The following is a 23,867-nucleotide window of genomic DNA, read 5'->3' on the forward strand; positions in this document are numbered from 1 at the left end:
ACAAAACCTGCACATTCACATGTAACAATAAAAAAGAAAGATCAACTTTAAAATGATAGAAGCACAAAGAAGCAAGGAAGTACAAACTACAAAGTAAAGAGGCAGAAGCATAATTTTCTTCATACTGCACAAATTCCAGACTCTCTCCCTCTCTTCATGAAGCCAAACATACATATCAGGAATAAAAACCACACAAAATCAAGTTACCCAAAGTTCCTCAAAATGGACAAAAGAAAAGCAGATAACAATCTCCGAAAGCCGACAAGAGAGTGAGGCACAGAAGCACAAGGCACAGAGGCTGCTCCTTTGAAGCCTCAAAGCCCTATACTTTTGCACTAGCCATTAAAGGCTATTTTAAATGTATTTATTGTATTCTAACCTGTTTTTACCACAGTGTTAATATTAAATTGTTTTGTAACTTTTGTATCACACTTTTAAAACTTTACTAAGTGTGGGATTGTTAACCGCCTTGAGTCTCCACTGGGAAAAAGGCAGAGTATAAATAAAGTTAATAATAATTACTATTACTTAGGCGATCCCTCATTGTTCGAATATGATGGCCTTCCAAGTTCTTGGAAGATGCCTGTGTGTGAGTTTTTTTTAATGTGTGGAGGTCTGTGCACAGTCAATCAACACACAGTCTTCACAGAGTGAGGGTCCCAACTAGGGGCATGGTTAACATAATGATGGTGGCTTCTCATTCTGTTGCAGCCTTCTTCTGCCTTCACAGTCATTGTAACATGTACCATGTTATCTTCCGCCTGATCTGGAATCTCCGTTGTGCCCCCCTGCCCCTGGCCCGGAAGTGCATGACTCCAGTGGTTATGCCCACAGGTTCATGGAACATGCAAGCCCCCTCACCACGACAAGGAGACAATCCATCAAAGAGGCTAATAATAATAATAATAATAAGTATTATTATTATTATAGTGCTTCCTCTGGCGTTAGCTCTTAATTCAAAACACTGCTCTATAACCTGAAATAATGGGATACTTACCATTTCTTTGTAGCCAATTTTGATAGATTTTTGAAATATTATTCTCTTCAATGCATAAGATTAATCCACAAATGTCAGTTGAAAATATAATTGAAAAAATAATTGACACCAATTAATATAATGTTAAAATAAAAAAGGAAATGTTTTTCTATGACTTCTAAATATAAAACTTCAAATTAATAAAGGTTCTGAAATGTCATGACAGTTTCAGAAAGATGGGAGTTCTGGGCTTTCTGTACACCAAACATGCAATCTTTCATATCCAGGGGCCGGGCTGTGGCGCAGCTGGCTAGTAACCAGCTGCTATAAATCACTACTGACCGAGAGGTCATGAGTTCGAAGCCCGGGTCGGGTTAAGCCTCCAACCATTAATAGCCCCGGCTTGCTGTTGACCTATGCAGCCCCGAAAGACAGTTGCACCTGTCAATTAGGGAAATTTAGGGACGCTTTATGCGGGGAGGCTAATTTACAACACCATAAAACTGCCAGCAAAACACCAGGAAAGGAATGCGGAAGTACAGCCACTATTGGACGGTGAAGCAACAGCTCCTCCTGTGGCCAGAATCGTGAAGCTGGAAAAATGTTAAAAATGCCTCTGAGTTTGTCTAAAGTATGTTGTTTGTCTGTTGGCATTGAATGTTTGCCATATATGTGTTCATTGTAATCCGCCCTGAGTCCCCTTCGGGGTGAGAAGGGTGGAATATAAATACTGTAAATAAAATAAAATAAATATCCTTAATTTTCAAAATGCAGATATTCCATTATTTTACTTAGTTTCTTCTGAAAAATCAAGAAATTTACCTCAAGTATTTTATCTGCCTTTCTTTCTTTCTTTCTTTCTTTCTTTCTTTCTTTCTTTCTTTCTTTCTTTCTTTCTTTCTCTTTCTTTCTCTTTCTTTCCTTCCTTTCTTCCTTCCTTTTGCCCTTACTTTTCTCATAGTCAGGCCCAATTAATGTTTTCTTCTCAAATATAACAGATTTAAAATCTGTTTACAAACTATAAGATATATTAGTACAATGTATGTGTCTGAACACTAGAATAATTAACATTTTATTTATTTTAATATTCTTGTAATTCATCCCATTTAACAGTCAATAACATTCGTAGAGTACTAGGGATACACTTCTGAACTGAAATTACTTTACTTTTGAGTTGATCAGAATTATATTACAGTCTTAAGATGCTAATCTAAAGAAAGTTCAGAGAAGTCATATTAGTCTGCTACATCATTTTTTAAGAACCAGAATATACTTTTTAGTTTTTAAGTATCACATATGCCATTTTTAAAAAATCTAAAGAAGTGAATGTGCATATGGAAAAGGTGTGTACTCATTGGAAACTGCCTGGACAGATTTTGACATGTTTGGTGTTTTGTGTGTGAGTCAAAGTAGCATCCTGTGATAAATGCACAAACCTAAGCCTACTGCATCTTTTTCTTTTGACCAGACTGTTGCAAATATAGGAAAAAATGTGAAAGGCAAACTTTTGAACACTTTCACAAATGAAAAAAAAAGTTTTTATAAGCATTCTGCATGACAGTTCCCAAACTTTTTTAACATTGGTCATGTAGGGTTACGCAGATGGCTATTATAGGTCAAAATATTTGGAGGACGAGGATTGACATACAATATGATGATATGACATGCTTCTCCAAATGTTAACATGTAGGTCTGAAGTAGTTCTACTGACATGCATTTATCTTTCTTGCTATCTTTGAAGTTCAATTACTATGTAGTTATAAAGACAAACAGGTTGACACTTTTAACACAGGTTGGCTAAATATTAATTGTTCCAAATTGAAAAGATTTAAGGAGAATTTGGAAGGGGAAACATTCTGTAAATACAGCTTTTAGCTTGTCACTATTATACTGTAGAACATTATTGGAAATAATACATTTATAGATCTGGAGAACTACTTAAGGTTTGCCCAGTATTTTATTTTTTTTCTCTTTAAGAAAATAAATCCCTTTCCAAACTCATGAACTAATTTTGCAAAATTTCTCTATTTCAAAAAGCACTTCCTAGGTTGCTCAGATAATTTATATTGAAAGGTGTATCCTTGGGGCTGGAATCTGCAGCCACAAGCTGCAATGCACAAACATGACAAATACATTTTTGATTTTGCCATGTAGGAACAGATCAGGGAATTTTGATTAGATGGGCTCCTTGAAACAGTGGCAGAACAATTGCTTCTGGTGCATAATTTGGGAAGTGGCCTATACCATGGGGCGAAGAGGACAAAAGCCATGAATGTTAGACCGTTCACAGGTCTGTTTCTTTGGCCTTTCCTTGTCTCTCAGAGTGAAAAACAAACAAACAAAAACCCATAAGATTTTGTATTCTGAAAAATTATCTTTAAAAAATGTGCAAATTGTATAAGGCATGCATTGCTATTTTAGAAACAAGAACATTTTCTGCAAAGATAACTGCATCTCATACATTTTCCATGTAAGATTCAGATACACTTGTACAAGTTAAATGTATGGGCAATTGGAATTAAGAACCACTATACCTAGTTCTACTGCTGGTGTGGTCAATGTTAACTGGAAATATTTTTGAGAATATCTTCAAATTCAGGAGAAAGCATGACACGTTTTAAAGGAGAGAAGATATATTTTAATTGCTTTTAATCACCTTTATTTGGCTTAAATCCATTTGCTAGTTGCAACTAGAATATGTAGATCCATTGAATCAATTGCTGAATGGTAAATCAGCAGTTAGGTAAATTCCATTGATTGAAATAGTCTGCTAAATTTAGGAACATGCAATTGTACTTAAATTTGTATGATATATATTTTAAAAACGGTATGTTTTAATTTGAGCTTACAGTAAACTGTCTGAATGCCATTTGTTGGCAAAATATCAAATAAATAAAACAAATAAATGGATCAGGACCAATTGGGAAATTGATCATGAACTAACTATTCAGGGTGTTCCATTAGAGTATTTGATAGATGCATCTTATTTTTATATTGTATTATTACTATGACTATGGTGATGGTGAAATACACACAATTATGATATCACTAAAAGAACTAGCATAGTAGCTGATTTGACATTTATAACAGTAAAATCACTGAAGGTTGTGAATCTCTTTGTGTCTGTTTCCAGAGATACTTATATATATATAAAAGAAATACATATAATAAATAATGAAAATTAGAGCTGGAAGTGCCCCATAGGCCACTGAGCCCTATCTGAATACTTTAACACACAGTGTAGAATGAACCTATTCCCCCACATTTATGCCAACATTTGTTCGAGGTACTTCCCGTTATATGAGCCAATTGTAGGGGGGTTCTATACCATTTTGTGATTATTTTCCTTTGTGTTTCTTTGACCCTTATATGATTAATTTCATTCTCCCACATGTGGTGGGACTGTAGAAAAATTCAAATCTTTTATAGCAAAATAAGAAAAGAAATGGAAGAAATTATAGGGAAAGAATTAATATGGGACAAAGCCAGATTTATGTCCCTCACAATAAAGGTAAGGGAAGATAACAATAATTGGACCGAGATTCTAAAATATATGACAGCCGCAATACAAGCCACAATAGCCCGAGGATGGAGGGATGAGACAAAATGGAATGTAGAAATTTGGTGGTCTTATATATCAGAATATATAATCAATGATTTCATTAATCAAAGGAAAAGAAAATATACAAATTGTCTAAAAGAACCTGACTGGTTCAGGAAATGGTCAGTCCTAATTAACAAAATAGATGGAGACGAAAGATACACCACCTTGAACCAGGCGTTCCACACAGTTAAAATGATACAATGATAATATATTGAATTGCTGTTCCAGGGGGGAGGGGGAACGGGGGAGGGGGGTGGGAGTTACATTCCAAAGGATCGTTTAAAATGTCATTTAAGCATTACTTACTTTTGGTATTATGTATATTGAAATAAGACATGCATCGCTAAAATTTTGTTAATTGTTGGAATGTAATAATTTTTTTAAAAAAAAAAACAAAACAACAACACACAGTGTAGAAAATGGGTAACAATTTTCTTCCATTGAATGAACAAACCACCAATAATACTGGCACACATACAAATCTGAGAAAAGTACAATTGCTTATTTAAGGATGCACTTTTAATGCTGAAATTACATTTGTATAATATACATGTGTATAAATGAAGATCGTTGCACATCATCCAAACCAGGCAGCATAAAAAACCATAATGTATATTTTTTGTGGAAAAGAGTGCATACATTTTGAGTATCTGGGTGGGGTGGGGGAGAGAACACGCCCAGCATTTCTTCTAGGTTAAATTTACATGTCAGTGTATAAATGAATATCACTGCACATAATCCACATTGTATAACATAATAAACTAAAATGTATACATTTTCCCTCAGTATTATAAACTATTAAGGAGGGTCAAGAGGAGAGAAACACTACATTTCTTCTAGGCCCATTTTGTGAACCCTCAGCCTGATGAACACAGAATTTTCAGTTTTTGAATGAACATATGACAGTCTCACATACAAAACCTGGGAGAAGTAACTTTTAACGCTAAAGTTAAATGTGTATAATGTCAGTGTACTGGCTGTTGGGAATTGTGGGAGTTGAAGTCCAAAACACCTGGAGGGCACAAGTTTGCCCATGCCTCTTTTAGTGGCGCACAGTAATACTACTGGGGCTTCTAATTATATTTCCAAGCTACTAAAAGACCCTTACCATTTCTTAACTATTGCCTAAAGTTTATCCTGCAAGCCTAACATCCCGGCCAGTCTGCCACTGTATAATATGAGTGCATTTTTGTGCAGGCATGGGCAAATTTGGGCCCTCCCGGTGTTAGGAATTGTGGGAGTTGAAGTCCAAAACACTTGGAGGGCCCAAGTTTGCCCATGCCTATTGTAGTGGCACACAGTAATACTATTGGGGCTTCTAACTACATATTTCCAAGCTACTAAAAGGCCCTTCACATTTCTAACCTATTGCTTAAAATTTATCCTGCTAGCTTGACATCCCAGCCAGTCTGTCATTGTACAATATGAGTGTATTTTAGTGCAGGCATGGGCAAACTTGGGCCCTCCAGGTGTTTTGGACTTCCAACTCCCACAATTCCTAACAGCCTCCCGGATGTTAGGAATTGTAGGAATTGAAGTCCAAAACACCTGGAGGGGCCAAGTTTGCCCATGCTTTTTTTTAGTGGCGCACAGTAATATTATTAGGGTTTCTAATGATATTTCAAAGCTATTAAAAGACCCTTAACATTTCTAACATATTGCCTAAATTTTGTCCTGCGAGCTTGACATCCTGCCCAGTCTGCCACTGTACAGTAGGAGTGTATTTTAGTGCAGGCATGGGCAAACTTGGGCCCCCCAGGTGTTTTGGACTTCAACTCCCACAATTCCTAACAGACTCAGTCCCTTTCCTTTCCCCCTCAGCACTGGCTGAGGGGGGGGGGGGAGGAAAGGGCCTGAGGCTGTTAAGAATTGTGGGAGTTGAAGTCCAAAACGCCTGGAGGGCCCAAGCTTGCCTATGCCTGCTACATACACATTATCCACATTTAATGTATTTCCCCTCAGAATGAGAGATTGAGAGAGAGACCCTGCCTTGTCCTAGGGTCCATGTTGTGACTCTTCACTCAGGATCTTGTAGTTGCCTGCCTGCTTCTTGCTGACTCGGGGAAGCCTTTCTGTCAGTGAAGTTCTCTTTCAGCAGGGCCGTTTCGCTCAACCTGGCGGCTTGGAGCCCTGCTAAACGTGGGCGACGATGGCTTCCTCTCAGGGGGAAAACTAGCAGCCCTTTCTGCTTGCGAGGGCGACCATTTATCCCTTCAGACAGAGGGAGCAGCACTCCCTGAGGGACGTTTCGAGGCGTTGTGAACTCCTTGCTCCTGCTTCTTCTCCTCCTCTCAGGCATTCTCGGCCTCCTCCCGAGCCAGTTAATGGACTCCTCCAGTTTGGAGCCCTTTCCCCTCCTCCGCCTCCTCCTCTGGACCTGTCTTCCTCGTTCCCAACCTGAGTTGGCTCTTCCCATACCTGCCTCCCCAGCAAATAATAACAACCTAAAAGGCATCAGGGCAGAGAAGGAATGCCTGTTTGCCTACAGGTTTTGCTGCGAGACGTGACACAATGAGGGAGAGAGACTGTGTGGGTCTAGATGTGCGCCTGACTACGCCGCGTCCCTTCCCCTCTCTCCCTCTCCGTCAGCCTGTGTGCGCTTATTTGTGTGTGTGGGTCTCCAGGAGGGGAAGGGGGGTGGGTGGGTTTGCGTGCGTTCCTCTTTGGGTGTAACAGCCGAGGCGAGCGGCTGGCTGAACTGTCCGTCAAAGCCCGCCAGCCAATAGCAGCCGGCCTTGTATAAAAAAAATGAATGTTTTCGGTCTCCTCTCTCTTTCTCTCTCTGTCTCTCTCTCTTTAGCTTTGCATGGGCTCGCTGTATGTGGAACAGGGTGCCTTCCGTGGGAGAGAGCTCCTCTTTCTGTTCACTTTCACATAAAGAGGCTCCGACTGGCCAACACACACTCACTCATATTCCCTCACATACATAGTGAGGTAAGTACACCACGCCATCTCTCTCAGGAAAGGGTATGATTATAATAATAATAATAAGGGGAGATGGGGAAAGGAGGGAGTCTTGGCAAGACTTCGTTTTGGGTTAGGAGTCCTTTCGAGGCGCAAGGGCAGCCCCTCAGGACGGGCTCGGCGTCCACCCGCCTCCTCCTCAGCCGGCAAGGGCTGGACTCCGAGAGACAGAGAGGAAGGCGCAAAGCTTTCCTCTGCCTCTCTCCCTCGTCACCCCTTTCCCCCGTTTACTTTCCCCTTCCCTCAAACTTTGGGGGAGACGGAAAAGACGGGCCTGTGGGCTCCCGCAAAGCCAGGGAGGTCTGTGAGGAGAAGAGGAGGAAAGAGGTGAGTTCGCCTTGCAGCGCGCAATGCCTTCGCGCACACACACATACAGAGAAAGGCTAGGCCAGCCAGTGCCAGGCTGCCTTTGCAACCTCTCTGTGCGTGCATGTGTGTGTGTGTGTGTGTGTTTCCTTCACTGGAGCAAAGAAGGGGGCCTAGTCTTCGGGGGGTCTGTGGTGGGAGGAAAACAAGGCGACCCACCCAAATGCGGGGTCTTGACAGAGCGCCCAGAAGCCAAACTTCACTGGGAAAGAAGAGTGTCTATGTTTGTCAGTCTTTTTAACATCGACATTTCATTGGCGCTGCGTGGCTTGGGTTTTTTTTTTCTCCTTCCTTTTTTAGTGTCGCCCCGTGGAAAGGTGGTGGTCGTGGATCCACTTTAAATCCAGTTTCTGCCTCCTGGTTTCGTTTAATGAAGCCATGACCTGCCCCTCCCTAAACTACAAGTCCCATAATTTTGCAGGAGGCAGAAACTGGATTTTAAAGTGTGTGATGAGGTAGGTCCCTTGAAGGAAGGAAGGAAGGAAGGAAGGAAGGAAGGAAGGAAGGAAGGAAGGAAGGAAACAAAACCCTGCCTTCCTTACCAGGCACTTGTCCCTCTCTTTCCACGCAAACAACAACAAAATGTGAGGAATGAGAGAATGAGAGAGAAAGGCGAATAGTGCAAAGCCTTGAAGGAAAAGGAAGGAGGAATCGAAAGAGATGGAGGAGTAATGAGGATTTGGGGGGGGGGGGGGAGGGGGCAGGGACTTGGGAGGAGAGAAGCTGTGTCAGGATTTTGCATGAATGTGGGATTATGTTGTGTCAATAAGTTTAAGGTGGAGAGAGAGAGGCTGATTGGGAGAGAGAGAGAGCGAGGGAGAGAAGGCCTTGGCAGTTTAAAGTCCTTTTTTTTTATCCTGGGAGGTAAGTTGTGTCGCGATGACAGAAAACTTGCCCAGGATTCGCCCCGGAAGGAGGCTGCGTGCTTTTCCCGGGGTCTGAGTGGGGTTGACTGACTCCCCGGCCGGCAGATGGGTGTTGGAACTGTTATTTTCCTGCTGCGAGGAGGCGACAGCGTCGCGGGTGTATTACAGAGCTCCCTCTTCTCTCTTTCAATCTCTCCTCCCTCCCTCTGCCTGCCTGCCTGCCCTCCTCTTCCTCTCCCGGGTGCCTTTATTAGCGAATGTATGAAACTTGCAGGGCTGGATCCGGCGCCGGAGCTGCTCCCCCCCACCCCACTCGCTTCTCCTTTCTGGTAAAGCATAATTTTACACAGGGAGGAGGGCAGAATACTAAGGGGCGGGTGATGGGGACGAAGCCGAGAAACGTCTCATTAATCCTGGGATCTGGAAAGCGCTGTATATGTATGTGTATGTGTGTTAGAAATCTCTCTGTAACAATCCGGTAAAATGAAACGATGCAAAAAGAAGCTGAGACAACATGTACGACAGAGAGCGGCCTGAAGAGGGGGAGGCTGGAGAGAAAGAGAAGCCTAGATAAGCTATCTTGTTTTATTTTATTTTTTTCCTGACGGGAAAAGGGGGAGGAAGCGAAATAGGTTGTCCATGGCGGGTGGGGGGGAGAGAGAAGGCGAGGTAAGGAAATGCCCAAGTTGCTGCTTTGATTCCTCCTCCTTTTCTCTCTTCGTCACCTTCTCTCCCTCCCTCCTCCTTTCTCCCCCAAAAGTGTGAGGGGGCCAAAATGAGCGACTTCCCGCCGGTCGATTCTGTTGGAAAGTTTGTCAGAGAAGAGAGAAAAGGGGAGAAGGAGGAGGAATGGGGGGGGAAAGAGCGTGGCTGGTGGCAGCAAGGAAGGAGGAGAGGCAGCGAGGAAGAGCCAGGCAATAGCCGAGGATGGCCCCTTGGCCTGGGGCTTTTTGAAACCATTGCCTGCCCTGCTCTTGACACGTTCCGGTCCCGGGTGGCTGTCAGGAGGGGGGGCCAACACCCACTCGTGGCTTGTGAGAGAGGAGGGGGTGGGGACCCCCCCCCCCCCAATTCCTCCTCTTTCCCCGCACACGCCAGCTTCGAAGATGGAGCAGAAGCCACAAGGATTCTGGGCTTCCATGTGGCTTTGCCTCCTCCTCTTCCTCCCCGGTGGCAACAGCCGCGGGATCATCGCGCGAGAGGCGGAAGGGGGGGAGGAGGGACATAGTGGGGTTTGCTGCCGGTCTGATTCTGGTGGGGGTGGGACAACTCCGTCAATGACCCCCCCCCTCCCCAGTTCCTTGCCCTATTCCCTCCTTCCTCTTCTTCCTCCCCTGGTTTGGCTACAAGGTGCTATGCAGGCTCCCCCCTCCAGGAGGTTGTGATTTGTACATTACATGCATGGTGATTGCTGCTCTCCTCCCGCTGTCACCCCCTACCCCCTCCTCGCAAGATGGACTCTGTGTGTCAGTCTTTAAGATCGACATTTCGTAACTAAGATGCAAACTTGGTGATGACCAGAAAAGATTGGGGGGGGGGGGAGAAAGAGCTCTGGGTTTATCTTCCTTGGCTGCGTGTACTCCATGTTGGATAACCTTCGCTTTCACCCCCAGACCTCGGGCGCTTCCTTTGCCTGTCTCCACTTGGCATCGTGGGTTTGTGTGGCTTTCAAGCCAAGGCTCTTCTCCTGAGTTCCTCTGGGTACTGAAGGCAGGCCGGTCTGGCTGTCTCATATTTTTCTCCCTTTGGATTGCGATGGCTAGGAGCAAGGGAGTGGGAGTGGGGGAGAGCTTATTATTTATTTTCTATTTACTGTATTTATATACAGTAGTCTCACTTATCCAAGCTAAACGGGCCGGCAGAAACTTGGATAAGCGAATATCTTGGATAATAAGGAGGGATTAAGGAAAAGCCTATTAAACATCAAATTAGGTTATGATTTTACAAATTATGCACCAAAACATCATGTTATACAACAAATTTGACAGAAAAAGTAGTTCAATACGCAGTAATGTTAAGTTGTAATTACTGTATTTATGAATTTAGCACCAAAATATCATGATATATTGAAAACATTGACTACAAAAATGGCTTGGATAATCCAGAAGCTTGGATAAGCGAGGCTTGGATAAGTGAGACTCTACTGTACCACTTTTCTCACCCCAGGGGGACTCAAAAGCAGTTTACATCATAAAAATGGCAAAATTCAATGCCTAACATACAAGTCCCCAGTGGAGCAATGGGATAATAATAATAATAATAATAATAATAATAATAATAAATCTTTATTTGTATCCTGCTTTTCTCCCTCACAGGTCCCAAAGCAGCTTACAACATATTTAAATCACATAAACAACAATCAGAACACACCAATAATAAATATAAGCACAAACAAATTAAGAAAACAACTACAATTTACATTCACATTCATGTTAAACCCCTGAGCAGCTGAATTTGCTGTCCAAAAGGTTAGCGGTTAGCCCCAGCTACTGCCAACCTAGCAGTTCGAAAACACACAAATGTGAGTAGATCAATAGCTACCACTCCGGTGGGAAGATAATGGCGCTCCATGCAGTCATGCTGGCCACATGACTTTGGAGGCATCTACGGATAACACCAGCTCTTCTGCTTAGAAAGAGTCAGACACAGAGTCAGACACAACTGGACTTGATGTCATGGGAAACCTTTACTACCTTTAACATACATATAAAATATAAAATCAAATAAAATCTAAACAAGTAACATATAACTATACATTAAAAACAATAAAGACAATTAAAGATAAGATAAAACAATATTTAGACATAAGGACATACAATTAAAACCATCTAATATAAACATTGGGGCCCCTGGTGGCACAGTGTGTTAAAGCGCTGAGCTGCTGAACTTGCAGACCAAAAGGTCCCAGGTTCAAGTCCCGGGAGTGGATTGAGCGCCCACTGTTAGTCCCAGCTCCCGCCAACCTAGCAGTTCGAAAACATGCAAATGTGAGTAGATCAATAGGTACCGCTCCGGCGGGAAGGTAACGGCACTCCATGCAGTCATGCCGGCCACATGACCTTGGAGGTGTCTATGGACAACACCGGCTCTTCGGCTTAGAAATGGAGATATGCACCAACCCCCAGAGTCGGTCACGACTGGACTTAACGTCAGGGGAAACCTTTACCTTTACTAATGTAAACATTAAAATTACATTATCCAAAATTGTAAACTGGACCATTCCAATTGTCAATTCCCCATATTTCATATTTATCAGGAAGCATCGGCAAGTGTGGATTGCCTGAAACTACCCAATAATGTTTCAGGGTCTTCTGCTGGACCTGGGCTCTTCTGCAGTATGGGTCCCCCAAGTTTTTTTCAGAGGATGACAGTGATGTTGCTGAAATGGATCTTCGCTCTTCGCCACCCGATTGAGTGATTACATGTGCAGGCTGAGGGGCTTCCTGTTTTGATTTCCATTTGCAATTTTGAGATCAACTTTCTTTCTGTTTGCCATCTTGGGTATATTAATGTATTTAAGAGAGGGAGGGAGGTAAAAAAGAGAAATACATTCACCTGGCTTCTCCCCCACCCTCAATTTCTTCTGCCCCAGTGTTCTTATAAACATGGACACTATCTTTTTCTTTGCCTTTTGAACTTGTCAGTTGTGTTTTCTTTTCTGAAGGCAAGGCTGGTGTTTTAATGAGAATTTACTATTGGGTGGCTTGCGGTGGGGGAAAATTAAGTTGGCAGTTTGGGGTTCCTCAGGGCTAGTTGCAATACTGTAAAATCGTGGTGTCCTGATAATATGTCTTTATTTGATACTTTATAGGTCACTATCACATGACAAAGCCTTGGAGACAGCTTAATTTTCCTCTGCTTGCCTGCAATTTCCATTTGCCTTCCTGGGTAAGTATGGTAAACTGTACACACACAGGAAAATAGTGTCATTGTCATTAATAAGAGACAGACTGACTTGGATATGATGGAAGATGCTTCTTCTGGTTTTAACTCTTTCAGAAAACAAGTTTCCTTCTGGTGCTTACAGCAAATATGTTAGTATGTAATATGTGTGTTCATGTTCATGTACATGCATGCACACAAGTGTAGGGAGGGCTGCCCTGTTGATATATGTGGTTAATGAAGAGATGAAAAGGTTTGAAATTGTGCAGCATTTGTTGCATTAATATTTGTTCAGTATTGTGATATCCACTCAACAAATAATTATGCTTAACATCTTATGAAACGAACTATAGTTTTATGAAAGGTGCAAACGAGATTATGATGTATGAAATGTTTTTGTTTGTTCATTAGCTGAAGAGGTGAGACTAAGTTATGTGTTTTTGAAGTAGTAGATAATAGCAGAGGCACTTTTCCGAAGTTGGGAACAAAGTCCATCCAACTTGAATGTTGAGGTCACTTAAATGCTGTGGCAGTTGTCTTTAAAAATCACCTTTTTTTATATCTGTTTTTTTTTCTAAATGGTGAACATGGCTCAGTTAAATATGAAGATCTTGATATTTGCATAATAATTTTAATATTGTAGTTTTTAAGGTGATTTTTGAACCCTAGAGAGAGAATTTATTCAAAGGAAAATTGCAAACTGGAATTTAGAATTTGTGAGTCCAGAGACCATTCAGTTTAAACATATTGGTAAGGTTACTTCTGTATTTAAAAGCTTCAGTGCTGCAAGCAAACAAACAAACAACTTTCTGTACTGTCCCATGACTTATGAAAATTACAAAGCCATTAATGTATGTGTATATTTTATGAATGTTACTTCTTATATTATGTATGCAGTGCTCACAAAAATAGTGATAATTTATAATCCACAAATAATAGTGTAAGAATAGAATCTCCTGGCTCTTCTTCAAATTTATTAAATAGTTTGATAACTTATCCAGATAAATTTGAGTATTAGAGAATATTTCCGTGAGGGCTTGGCAAAGCTGAAACAATGGCCTCATGTTGATTCTTTAGCCTCTGTGTGTTAACAATTCAATTGCAATATACCCCAACTTCTTGCCCTAGCAGATACCATCCTTTATATCTCAGTTATTGAGATATGAGAGTCACAGGAAACACGTTGAGTCCTGAAATATTAAAGAACTGTTCTTAATGCAAAACTGCTTCATTCATTAGAAGTGAGTTGTAGCAGAAGCATAGGCCTCCAAATATACGTGAAGTTCTTTGCTGTACAGCAGGCATGGAGGAGCCTGCCAACTATTGTTGGATTTCAGTTCAACATTGGCTGTGTTGTCTTGGGCTGATGGGAATTGTAGGCTAGCAGCTTCTGGAGGGCTACATGTTCCCTGCTTCTTTTCAAAAGATGCTTTACAGGTTCAAAAGAATGCTAGTAAAATTCTATGATGATTATATTAGAGGTAGGAGTTTAATCAGAGAACCCTCATACAGCATGAGGGAGTTTAGTGCATAAGAAATCCAATTGTATATTGGGAGTCTCACCTCTACTCATGAGAGCGAACTACTTCTTCAGTGTTTGGTCTGTAATATTGGGAATTTAAAATTACTTAGTAGATTAACATAGATTTTATAGGGTTGTTGTAAGGATTACAATGAGAAGATATATGTGAGGCGCTTGTATAAAGGTATATGAAGTCCATTTTAGTAAGATATTTTTTTCAAGTTAGTTATAGGAGGAGGCAAACTGAGATTATCAACTCTGCCTTTAACTACTGTGACGATGAAATTGTAAATGAATGTTTACATAATTTTTCAGTATAGAGTTGAACTGTTTAATTGTATGCTTCAGGTCTGCTACAGTTGCATGATAGCAAAGATTGTTGTCTGTACATAAGTATGTGTCCCTTTTAATGTTGAGTGGTTTAGTTAGAAATTTCAGTACTGAGTACTGAAAACTTTATTACAGTGGAAATGCTGTATGCTATCTGAATCTAGATTGCCATGATAAAAGATACACCAATTTCTGATTATTATGTAGCATTAATAACATGTGTGCCATAGCCATTTACAGTGAAAGATTCAATGAGTAAGTTAGAGTCTAAAGCAAACTTGGTTCTTACCAATGTTAGAGTGCTATCAGCCATACAAATACCGTGTTTCCTCGAAAATAAGACAGGGTCTTATATTAATTTTTGCTCCCCAAGATGTGCTAGGTCTTATTTTCAGGGGATGCCTTATTTTTCCGTGAAGAAAAAATCACATTTATTGTTGAACAAAAAATGAACATTTATTATATACTGTACAGTAGTTGTCATCACAAACCAGCATAACCAGACAAACTGTGAATCCTATCAAGAATTTCTTGTTACTACCATTATTTCCATGTACAACTGGCATGTACATTTACCAATCCTGCATGCTCTGGTGTTCTATGTGTTGTCGAAGGCTTTCATGGCCGGGATCACAGGATTGTTGTATGTCTTTTGGGCTGTGTAGCCATGTTCCAGAAGTATTCTCTCCTGACGTTTCGCCCACATCTATGGCAGGCATCCTCAGAGGCTGTGAGGATGCCTGCCATAGATGTGGGCGAAACGTCAGGAGAGAATACTTCTGGAACATGGCCACACAGCCTGAAATACATACAACAACCCTCTGGTGTTCTGTTTGGCAGGCGCTGGGCATGCTTCCAAACAAAAACTTTGCGAGGTCTTACTTTCGGGGAAGGTTTTATAATTTAGCAATTCAGCAAAACTTCTACTCGGTCTTATTTTTTGGGGATGTCTTATTTTCGGGGAAACAGGGTAATGATGAGGATTAAAAAAAAAAACATTTCCAACAGAGAAAGGAAATAGTAACTGGGCCTTTAAAATAAGGCACTAGAACAATTTGCTTTGAAATTGGAAATGTTTTAGAAAAATACAATTCCTTCCCTTCGCCCCCCCAAAATTCTCTGTGTACACGTAGTAACACATAGATTTCTGTGATGTTTCTAGGTCATTATTTTCCATGTAATTTTGTTATAGTTTAGTGAGTTTGGTTTTAAAAGCAAAATCTTTTGCCTTGCAAAAGTATCCGTCCCTTCTGACTTTCCTACATTTTTTGGGTGTTACAACTTGAAATGGGTTTAAATTGGAGGTACAAGATAATCAACACTGTGAAGGGGCAAAATACTTTTTGGGGTAAAAAAGTGAAGCAGTCAAAAACATAAATGATGCCTATTGATTGCATAAGTATTCACCCCCTTGCTGGGTCGTAACCCATTCCCTCCGAAATTCATGTAAATAGTTGAATGTAATCTATCTCTGTGTAATTCCAGTGCCACATTTTCTCAGATTAAACATAAATATTTTTGGAAAGACCCAGAATCTGTTTCAGAGGATATTTAAACAACCAGAATTATGCAAACCAAGGATCAAAACAAATCCAATATAAAGTTGTGCAGGAGCACCAATCATGATTGGTTGTTAAAAAATGTCCCAATCTGTGGACATTCCCTGGAGCACTATTCAGTTCATTAGTATAAAATAGAATAGAAATAAAATAGAAAGAATGCGGTTGAAGAGTTGACTGTGCCTACAGAAGGCTGTCCATCAAAACTTAAGCAATTTATTGTGGCCAAAATTGGGTTAAAGTACAGGTACCCAAAAGAAACAGGCTTCCCCATTGCTTGTCCTCACTGCAGTGCAGTAACTACCGCGCTGGAATGGGCACAACCCAAATCCCTCCTAAAACCTTTAAAATAAAATAAAAACTTATGGGGACACCATTATGCCTTTCTCCATGCTTCCTGACGCATACCAATGTTGTGCTAGGAAGCGGGAAAGGAGCGATTTTGCTACATTGATAAATTCCAGGAAGCATGTGGAGAGGCCTAATGGCGGCCCCGTAAGTTTTTCTTTTACTTTAAAGGTTTTCGGTAGAATTTGAAGAGGGGATGGGTTCTCTCTTCACTTCTTCAGGCCCACGGGGCCTGAAGAAGCAAATTGGGCTGTGCGAGCTGTCCCCTTGGTAGTCCCAGGATTACTTGGGGGTCCATCCCCACAGGACCTGTGCTCCATTACACCCGGGTTTTCAGGAAGACCCAGGTCTAATGGAGTATGTAAATAATTTGTGACAAAGCAATGTTTTCTTTTTTTTTTGTCACGAATTATTGTTCTTTTACCAGAGGCGTTGTTTGGATGCCTCCAGTAAAAGCGTGAGAGTTCTCGCATTTTGGGCCCAGAGAAGCAACCAAGAAGTCAATAGGAGCCATGAAGGAGTTGTAGAAATTCACAACTGAGATGAAAGACACTATCCATGTGACAACTATCACCTAGATGCTCCACAGAGCAAGTAAGCCATGGCTGAAACAAACTCTTATTAATGGCCATTAGGGGGCATGTGGGGGAAAACAACAAACATGGGGAAATCCTCTCTAGTTTCATGAAACCAAAATAAAACTTTTGGATCTTGATGAAAAATACTATGTTGAATGTAAAAGCCCAGTGTACTTAATTTCACTGAGAATACAATTTCAGTGAACCCACTATATTTGTGGAATTGCTTTTCTTTTATTGCCACTGGTCAGGATTGAGGGCAGGATGGAGAAACATATAGGGTAGTAGAAAAAGAAAACCCTTTTCAATCAGCAAGGGACTTGGGATTGGAGTAGAAGTTTGCTTTCTAGTTGCATAGTGACCCTAAACACAAAGCCAAAGTAACACTGGAGTGATTTCAAAACAAAACAACTTTGTATGTTTTAAAACAGATTGTGAATCTGTGACAATATTGAAAGTGACTGTTCACCAACATTTCCCATTCAATCTGACAAAACTGAAGCAATTTTATCAAAAACAGTATGCAAAGCTGAATAAAGACTTATTTAAGATGTGCAAAGCTGATAAAGACTTACTTAAGACTTACAGCTGTGCTTATGGCAGCCAGGCTTCTAACAGGAGCAAACTACAGGGCGCGTTCTACGCCTCTGTTTAAGGAGCTCCACTGGCTGCCGTTTGTTTTCCGGGCCCAATTCAAGGTGCAGGTTATCACCTACAAAGCCCTAAACGGTTTGGGACCCACCTACCTTAGAGACCGCATCTCCCCCTATGAACCTGCACGATCTCTTTGCTCTTCAGGGGAGGCCCTCCTCTCGCTCCCACCACCTTCGCAGTTGCGGCTGGTGGGGACGAGAGAGAGGGCCTTCTCCGCTGTGGCCCCCCGCCTCTGGAACTCACTCCCGAGGGAGATTAGACAGGCCCCCACCCTCCTTGCCTTTCGAAAAAGCCTTAAAACCTGGCTTTTCCAGAGGGCCTTCGACGACTAATTTTTGGGGGTTGATTTGTCTGCCCATTTAATTTAATTAGAGAGTGTTCTGCCATGATTATTGATACCTTGCTGAATACTTCTGCCACGAAGCTACAGAAGCCCTCTATTTCGGCCTAGAACTGTCTTATCTCCTTGTTTTTAACATGTGATGTATGTATTGATTGTATGACTGCTTTTCATGTTTGATTTTACAATGTGTAATTTGTCACTGTTTTTATTATTGTTGTGAGCCGCCCCGAGTCCCCTCGGGGAGATGGGGCGGGATATAAGAATAAAATTATTATTATTATTATTATTATTATTATTATTATTATTATTATTATTATTATTATGGCCCAAAGTTTTCATATTTTTTTCATATGCATTTCATACATTTTAAGTTTTGTATATTGTCTCATGTGTTTTAATGCTTAATGTAAATTATTTTTATTGCTTTATGTTTTATTGGATTGTATTGTTTTATTGGCATTGAATTTTTGCCAGGTGTGTAAGCCACCTTGAGTCCCCTTGGGGGAGAAAGACGGGATAGAAATTATGCAAATAAATAAATAAGGTGTGTCCATCAAATATTGACTGGAGGTGGGCATAGGGGGCAGAAAACCTTTTAAAAATCAAGACGTGCCATGTGATTTTGTTTCCTTTACTTTTGTACCACAATACAGATGTTTTGCAAATTTGCATTGTTTAATATCTTATATAATTAGGTCATGGTAATATTAGTTAAATCTATCTCCTTTCACCATATCCGTTGGCTGAGGATGATAGGAATTGTAATGCAACATATATGGAGGCTGTTATTAGATACCAAAACATAATGTTTTATTTTCATTTGAGTATTAAAATCCAGTCATTTCATTAAAGTGAAGTTTCCATATCAGTAAATCAAACATATTTGAAAGTTGAAGTTCTGAATCTAAACATTACAGTATTTTTACATTTCTCTGGAGGTCTTTCTTTTGGTAGCATTTTACTAGCTTCTTTTTGACTTTTAATGACCAGGCCCCTTAGAAATGAAATATGTTAGCTATGTAATTAATAGCAACAAATCATTCATGAGAAGTCCAAATATAAATCCATGCGATGCAATTTTGCGAATTTGTTTCCTTAAAAAAAAGTGTGTCTCAGTTATTGTTTCTTTATCTTGGTCAGCAAAATAAAGGTTAGCTGTTTTTGAAATTATAGGGTTTCAAATTAGGGACTTCAGGAATGAGACCTAGGGTCTTACTTTGTAGTACTATGCAAGCTCAATAGAAAAAGATATGCTAGCTAGTACTTGAATGCTACAGTTCTTTTTTTGCTCAGTGGTGGTCAGATGTAATAAGCCAATAGGGTTCCACCTGCTTGCAAAACATAGCTTGGGCATGGCTTCTCTGTCTGAATAACTTGTTGCTTGAGTCAGCATAAGGATGTCCTCAAGACATTACCCACCTGTCTTCGTATTCTATTTTACCTGTGCAGAGCTGTCTTTGCTTACAGTCACTAGCCCTGACAATAGCTTTGTCTGTTACACATATGAAAGAATTGCATGAGTAATGGTCAATCTATGCAGTAAATAAATAGAAAATAACTTATGAATATTTGAATGAAGAATTGCGGGAGAAGATACCTGCTATCCTGTTATCCTGCCTTATTAAATGTTTTTAAAAACAGCACGTTCTACTAGACAAAATGTATAATGGAGACACTGCAAGAGCCATTCTATCAGCACAGAACTGTAAATTCCATATGCTCCACTGGTGAAGCGAATTATACAGGGTCTTGAAGTGAAATATTACCATAAGGTACAGATTGTTTGGGCAAAGAAGAGTGTGTGTCAGTCATAACAGAGGGAGCGAGGATTCAAAGAATAGTCCAAGTTCTTATAAGGAGAGGACCTTTCTTTCCTCTGATACAATATTGAATGTGTAGGACATGAACATTAATAGAAGAAAATGAGTACAAGTGTTGTGTACAAACAATATTTACAGAGCAACAATAAATGGCTGTCACAGCACTATGAGACAGAGTTTACTGGATATATATGTTATCGATGTACACATTACTTTGAACTTTCTGAATCCGATATCCAGATACATATTTGTAGTGTTAAATATTTTTAGTGATAGAAGATCTAAATACTCTAAAAGCAGAAGATCCAATGTAATCTTGGAAACTGAGCAGGACCAAATCTAGTTAGTACTTGGATGAGAGACTGCCAGCAAATACCAGGTGCTATATGCTTCAGAGGAAGGAACTGACAAAACCACCTTTTCATATTCTTTGCCTAAGAAAACCATATGAAATTCACGGGGTTACCATAACTCGCCAGGTGACTTGGAAACACATACAGTTATATATAAATATTTTCTTAAAAAATGAATTCATCAGTTGCACAGCTGGGTGACATAATCAAGCATGGGCCCTAGTGATATTCCCAGGCACATATAAATATGGGACAGTGAACAGTATAATAATATACAGGCTGTTGCTGCAGCAGCCCTTGGTAATCAGCTACTGATTGCTATTAATATACTTTCTCCTAGATTTCAAATGGATATTGTTCAGTTATATTCGTTTTGTTCTGTTTAGGCTGTATTTGCAATAAAGGATTTTCTGGCACTAGGGAAGCTGTGCCTTTAATTTAGCTAATGTTGTAAAGTCTTCAACTAAATTGTGGATTACAGTTGGTGCTTTTACAGTTACATGATATTTCATGCTTAAAGTGTCATTGGGCAAAATCCCTTGAGGATAGACATGGATTAGACTCTTGCCTATCCACAATTCTTAAACTATTCCACAGGTCTTTGTATTCCATCCCATCTCCATTACTTATAGATTTCTAACCTACATTTTTGAACTTTCTGAACTTACCTGTTAAATTACGCATTATAGGTTTTAAAAATAGGATTTGAGTATTTATTTCACTTTGATATGGTAATCAAAGCATATTTTGTGGGTTTTGCTTTCCGCTTCATTGTTACCCACCTTTAGGGGCATTTGTGTCTTTATACACAGACATCATTGCACAAAAAGAGCTGCCTCGTTGCTGGAAAAAGAGCTTTCTGTGGCACAGAAGCATACATTCAGTATGCATGCTATTGCCTGACGATGCCATAGTCCTGTGACTATGAATACTTGAATGGTACCAAATCTTGTCTGATCTTGGAAACTAATAAGGGTCAGGGCTGGCTATCATTTGAAGGGAAACAGCCAGAGAATACCATATGCCATATTCAAAGGAAGGCAATGAGAAACCTGCCAATAAACCTTGCGCAGAAAAGTGTATGGTAGTGTCATTGTAAAGAGTCAGTCAACTCATAGCCCCCTAACTACTACAGGACTATGGATATAGAAGTTCTGTTCTGGAATAACTTTCAATTATGCTGGCACATCAAATGCTTGGCAGAATAAAAATATCTTCAGCTGATTGCAGACGATGAGGGGAGATGCTTCATGAATTTCCCAGGCTCTAGAGCAGGGGTCCCCAAACTTTTTAAGCCGAGGGCCGGTCCACAATCCTTCAGACTGTTGAGGGGCCGGATTATCATTTGGAAAAAAAAATACAAATTCCGATGCACATTGCACATGTCTTATTTGTAGTGCAAAAACAACAACAAGAACAATGAAAGAACAATACAATATTTAAAAATAAAAACAATTTTAACCAACATACATTTATCAGGATTTCAATGGGAAGTGTGATCCTGCTTCTGGCCAATGAGATAGTCAAGTTAATTAGGATTGTTGTTGTTGTTGTTGTTGTTGTTGTTGTGTGCCTTCAAGTCATTTCAGACTTTGGGCAAGCCTAAGTCTAAAAATTTTTTATTTATTATTTATTTATTTGCTGCATTTATTGACTACATTTGTATCACACCCTTCTCACCCCAAAGGGGACTCAGAGTAGCTTGCAAATTATATGTACATACAATATATTACATTATTAGCATAGCACAATATCAGCACTATATATTACTATATTGAACTATACCACTATACTGTAATATTACTAGTAATATTATATGTAATATAGAATATATAATTAATATTATTTTATGGTATTATTAGTGTTATATTGTATTACATTATAATATTATTATCAATATTATATGTATATACAATATATTATATTATAAAACTGAGGGCGGGGGCCAGGTAAATGACCTCGGAGGGCCGCATCCGGCCCCCGGGCCTTAGTTTGGGGACCCCTGCTCTAGAGCATTGCACAGTTTAGGTCTGTCCACAAAAAATGCTTCCTCCCAATCAAGATGCAAGGATAAAAACAAAGAACACTCTTCAACAGCAGGGTGACAGAGGGGGAGGATAGTACTTTCTCTTTCGTGGTCAAAGACATTCATGACTTTAAAGGTGATTACTTTCCCAGTGGTGGGAGATGTGTAACCACTTTTTTTTTTTCCAAAAAAGAGTAATCTAAAGGCCTAACAGGATATCAAAAGGACTCACTAAAATTTACAACAAATGGAAAGCAGTAGCAAAAATGAAAACACAAAGAATTAAAAACAACCGCTAGTAAATAAAGTTAAGTATTGATAGAGTTTTATACAATTAAATGAATTGGAAATACCTGAAAATGAACTTGATGCCAGTGCAGCTGTTAAAAAAGGGAGTAATCTCCTCCCACATGGAAGTGCATACTGAGATGCCACCTGCTGCAAAAGTTAAAGTTGCTGAGTCTTCTGAGTAAATCTTATGTAGAATTTATTCCTGAAATCAGCAGAGTAATAGTATTCTACTTTTTTCCCTGAGGAAGATATGCATAGTGTCATATAAAAAGGATTGCATTTCATGGAAAAATTGTGTTCAGCAGCAATACAGCAACAACCACATAGCATTCGTTCCATATTTAGTTGTATTTTGACTGTTTTTAGTTCAATTATTTTCATTGTTCTTAAATATTAAATCTTAATCCAGTGAGAGTCCTAATATACCCATACAATTCAATGAGTTATGTAAGGGATGACTAATAAGTTTTATTCATTTAAATAATTCTACTTTAGTTGAAACTAGAATTAGCTTAATAACTTTATGTTAGGGTAGTTATGCTAAACTACAATTCTGTACCATGAAGAAGGTTCACTGAATCTTACAGAGAATCCAAGAAGAGATGTGTGTGCACAATATGAAACACAAAATCTGGTTTGCCACCAAATCTACAATAATTTTGGATAGACAATTAATCCTAAACACATTTAATAGTCTAACTGCATGATGTAAAAGTTTTAAAGCATTAATTTATTATATTTATACTTCAGGTTTCTCAATTGTTTTGTAAGAACATGCATTTAAAATTTTGTGTATAAAGGGGCTTTTTCCCTTAATCTTTTCCCATAATGAGACAGTTTTATGAGCAAGATAGTAATCAATCTGGGAGAATCTTTAAAAAGTACCAAACCCCTCCACCCTTTACCATGGTGCTGCTTCTGAGCTTTTTGGATGCATAAATAGGAAAATGGGAGCAGCAGTTGTCAACTGACCTCTGAGGAGGGATTGCTGCTTTCCCTTCTCCACGGAATGATTTTTCACCGAATCCTGCCCTTACAAATATAAATATACATGAGGTGTGTGTATATATGTGTGTGTGTGTATGTATGTGTGTGTGTGTATATACACACACTTGAGCATATATGGCACCTTGCTCCGTGCATTTTTTGTATATCAGGGGTAGTTGATTAAGTCTGTTATGTGTGGCACAACTTGTATCTGGTGCCAGAGCTAAGAGAGAGCCATGAAGAGAGTTCCATCTTGTCTCCTTGCATCAGCTGAGGCCCCACCCACCATCTCCAACTGACGCTCTGGTGCCAGAGCTAAGAGGGAGCCATGAAGAGAGTTCCATCTTGTCCCTTTGCATCAGCTGGAGGCCCCACCCACCATATCCAACTGACGCTCT

General features: G+C 40.0%; 1 protein-coding gene across 8 annotated transcripts in view; it reads left to right on the forward strand.

The window, feature by feature from the left end:
• Positions 1 to 7,355: 7,355 nt before the first annotated feature.
• bbx (BBX high mobility group box domain containing) overlaps positions 7,356 to 23,867 on the forward strand; it is a 167,458-nt gene continuing 150,946 nt past the window's right edge. For 2 of the 8 annotated variants that reach the window (XM_062974853.1, XM_062974850.1), the window contains exons 1-2: positions 7,356 to 7,514; positions 12,588 to 12,664. Coding sequence is in view for 7 of the 8 variants with exons in the window: in XM_062974850.1 (XP_062830920.1) it covers positions 12,599 to 12,664 (66 nt within the window). In the remaining variant the exon portion in view is untranslated. The other 6 variants (XM_062974846.1, XM_062974847.1, XM_062974848.1 and 3 more) reach the window with 4 other exon arrangements.

This window comes from Anolis carolinensis, chromosome 3 (assembly GCF_035594765.1).
Source record: "Anolis carolinensis isolate JA03-04 chromosome 3, rAnoCar3.1.pri, whole genome shotgun sequence".
Classification (NCBI taxonomy): Eukaryota; Metazoa; Chordata; class Lepidosauria; order Squamata; family Dactyloidae; genus Anolis; species Anolis carolinensis.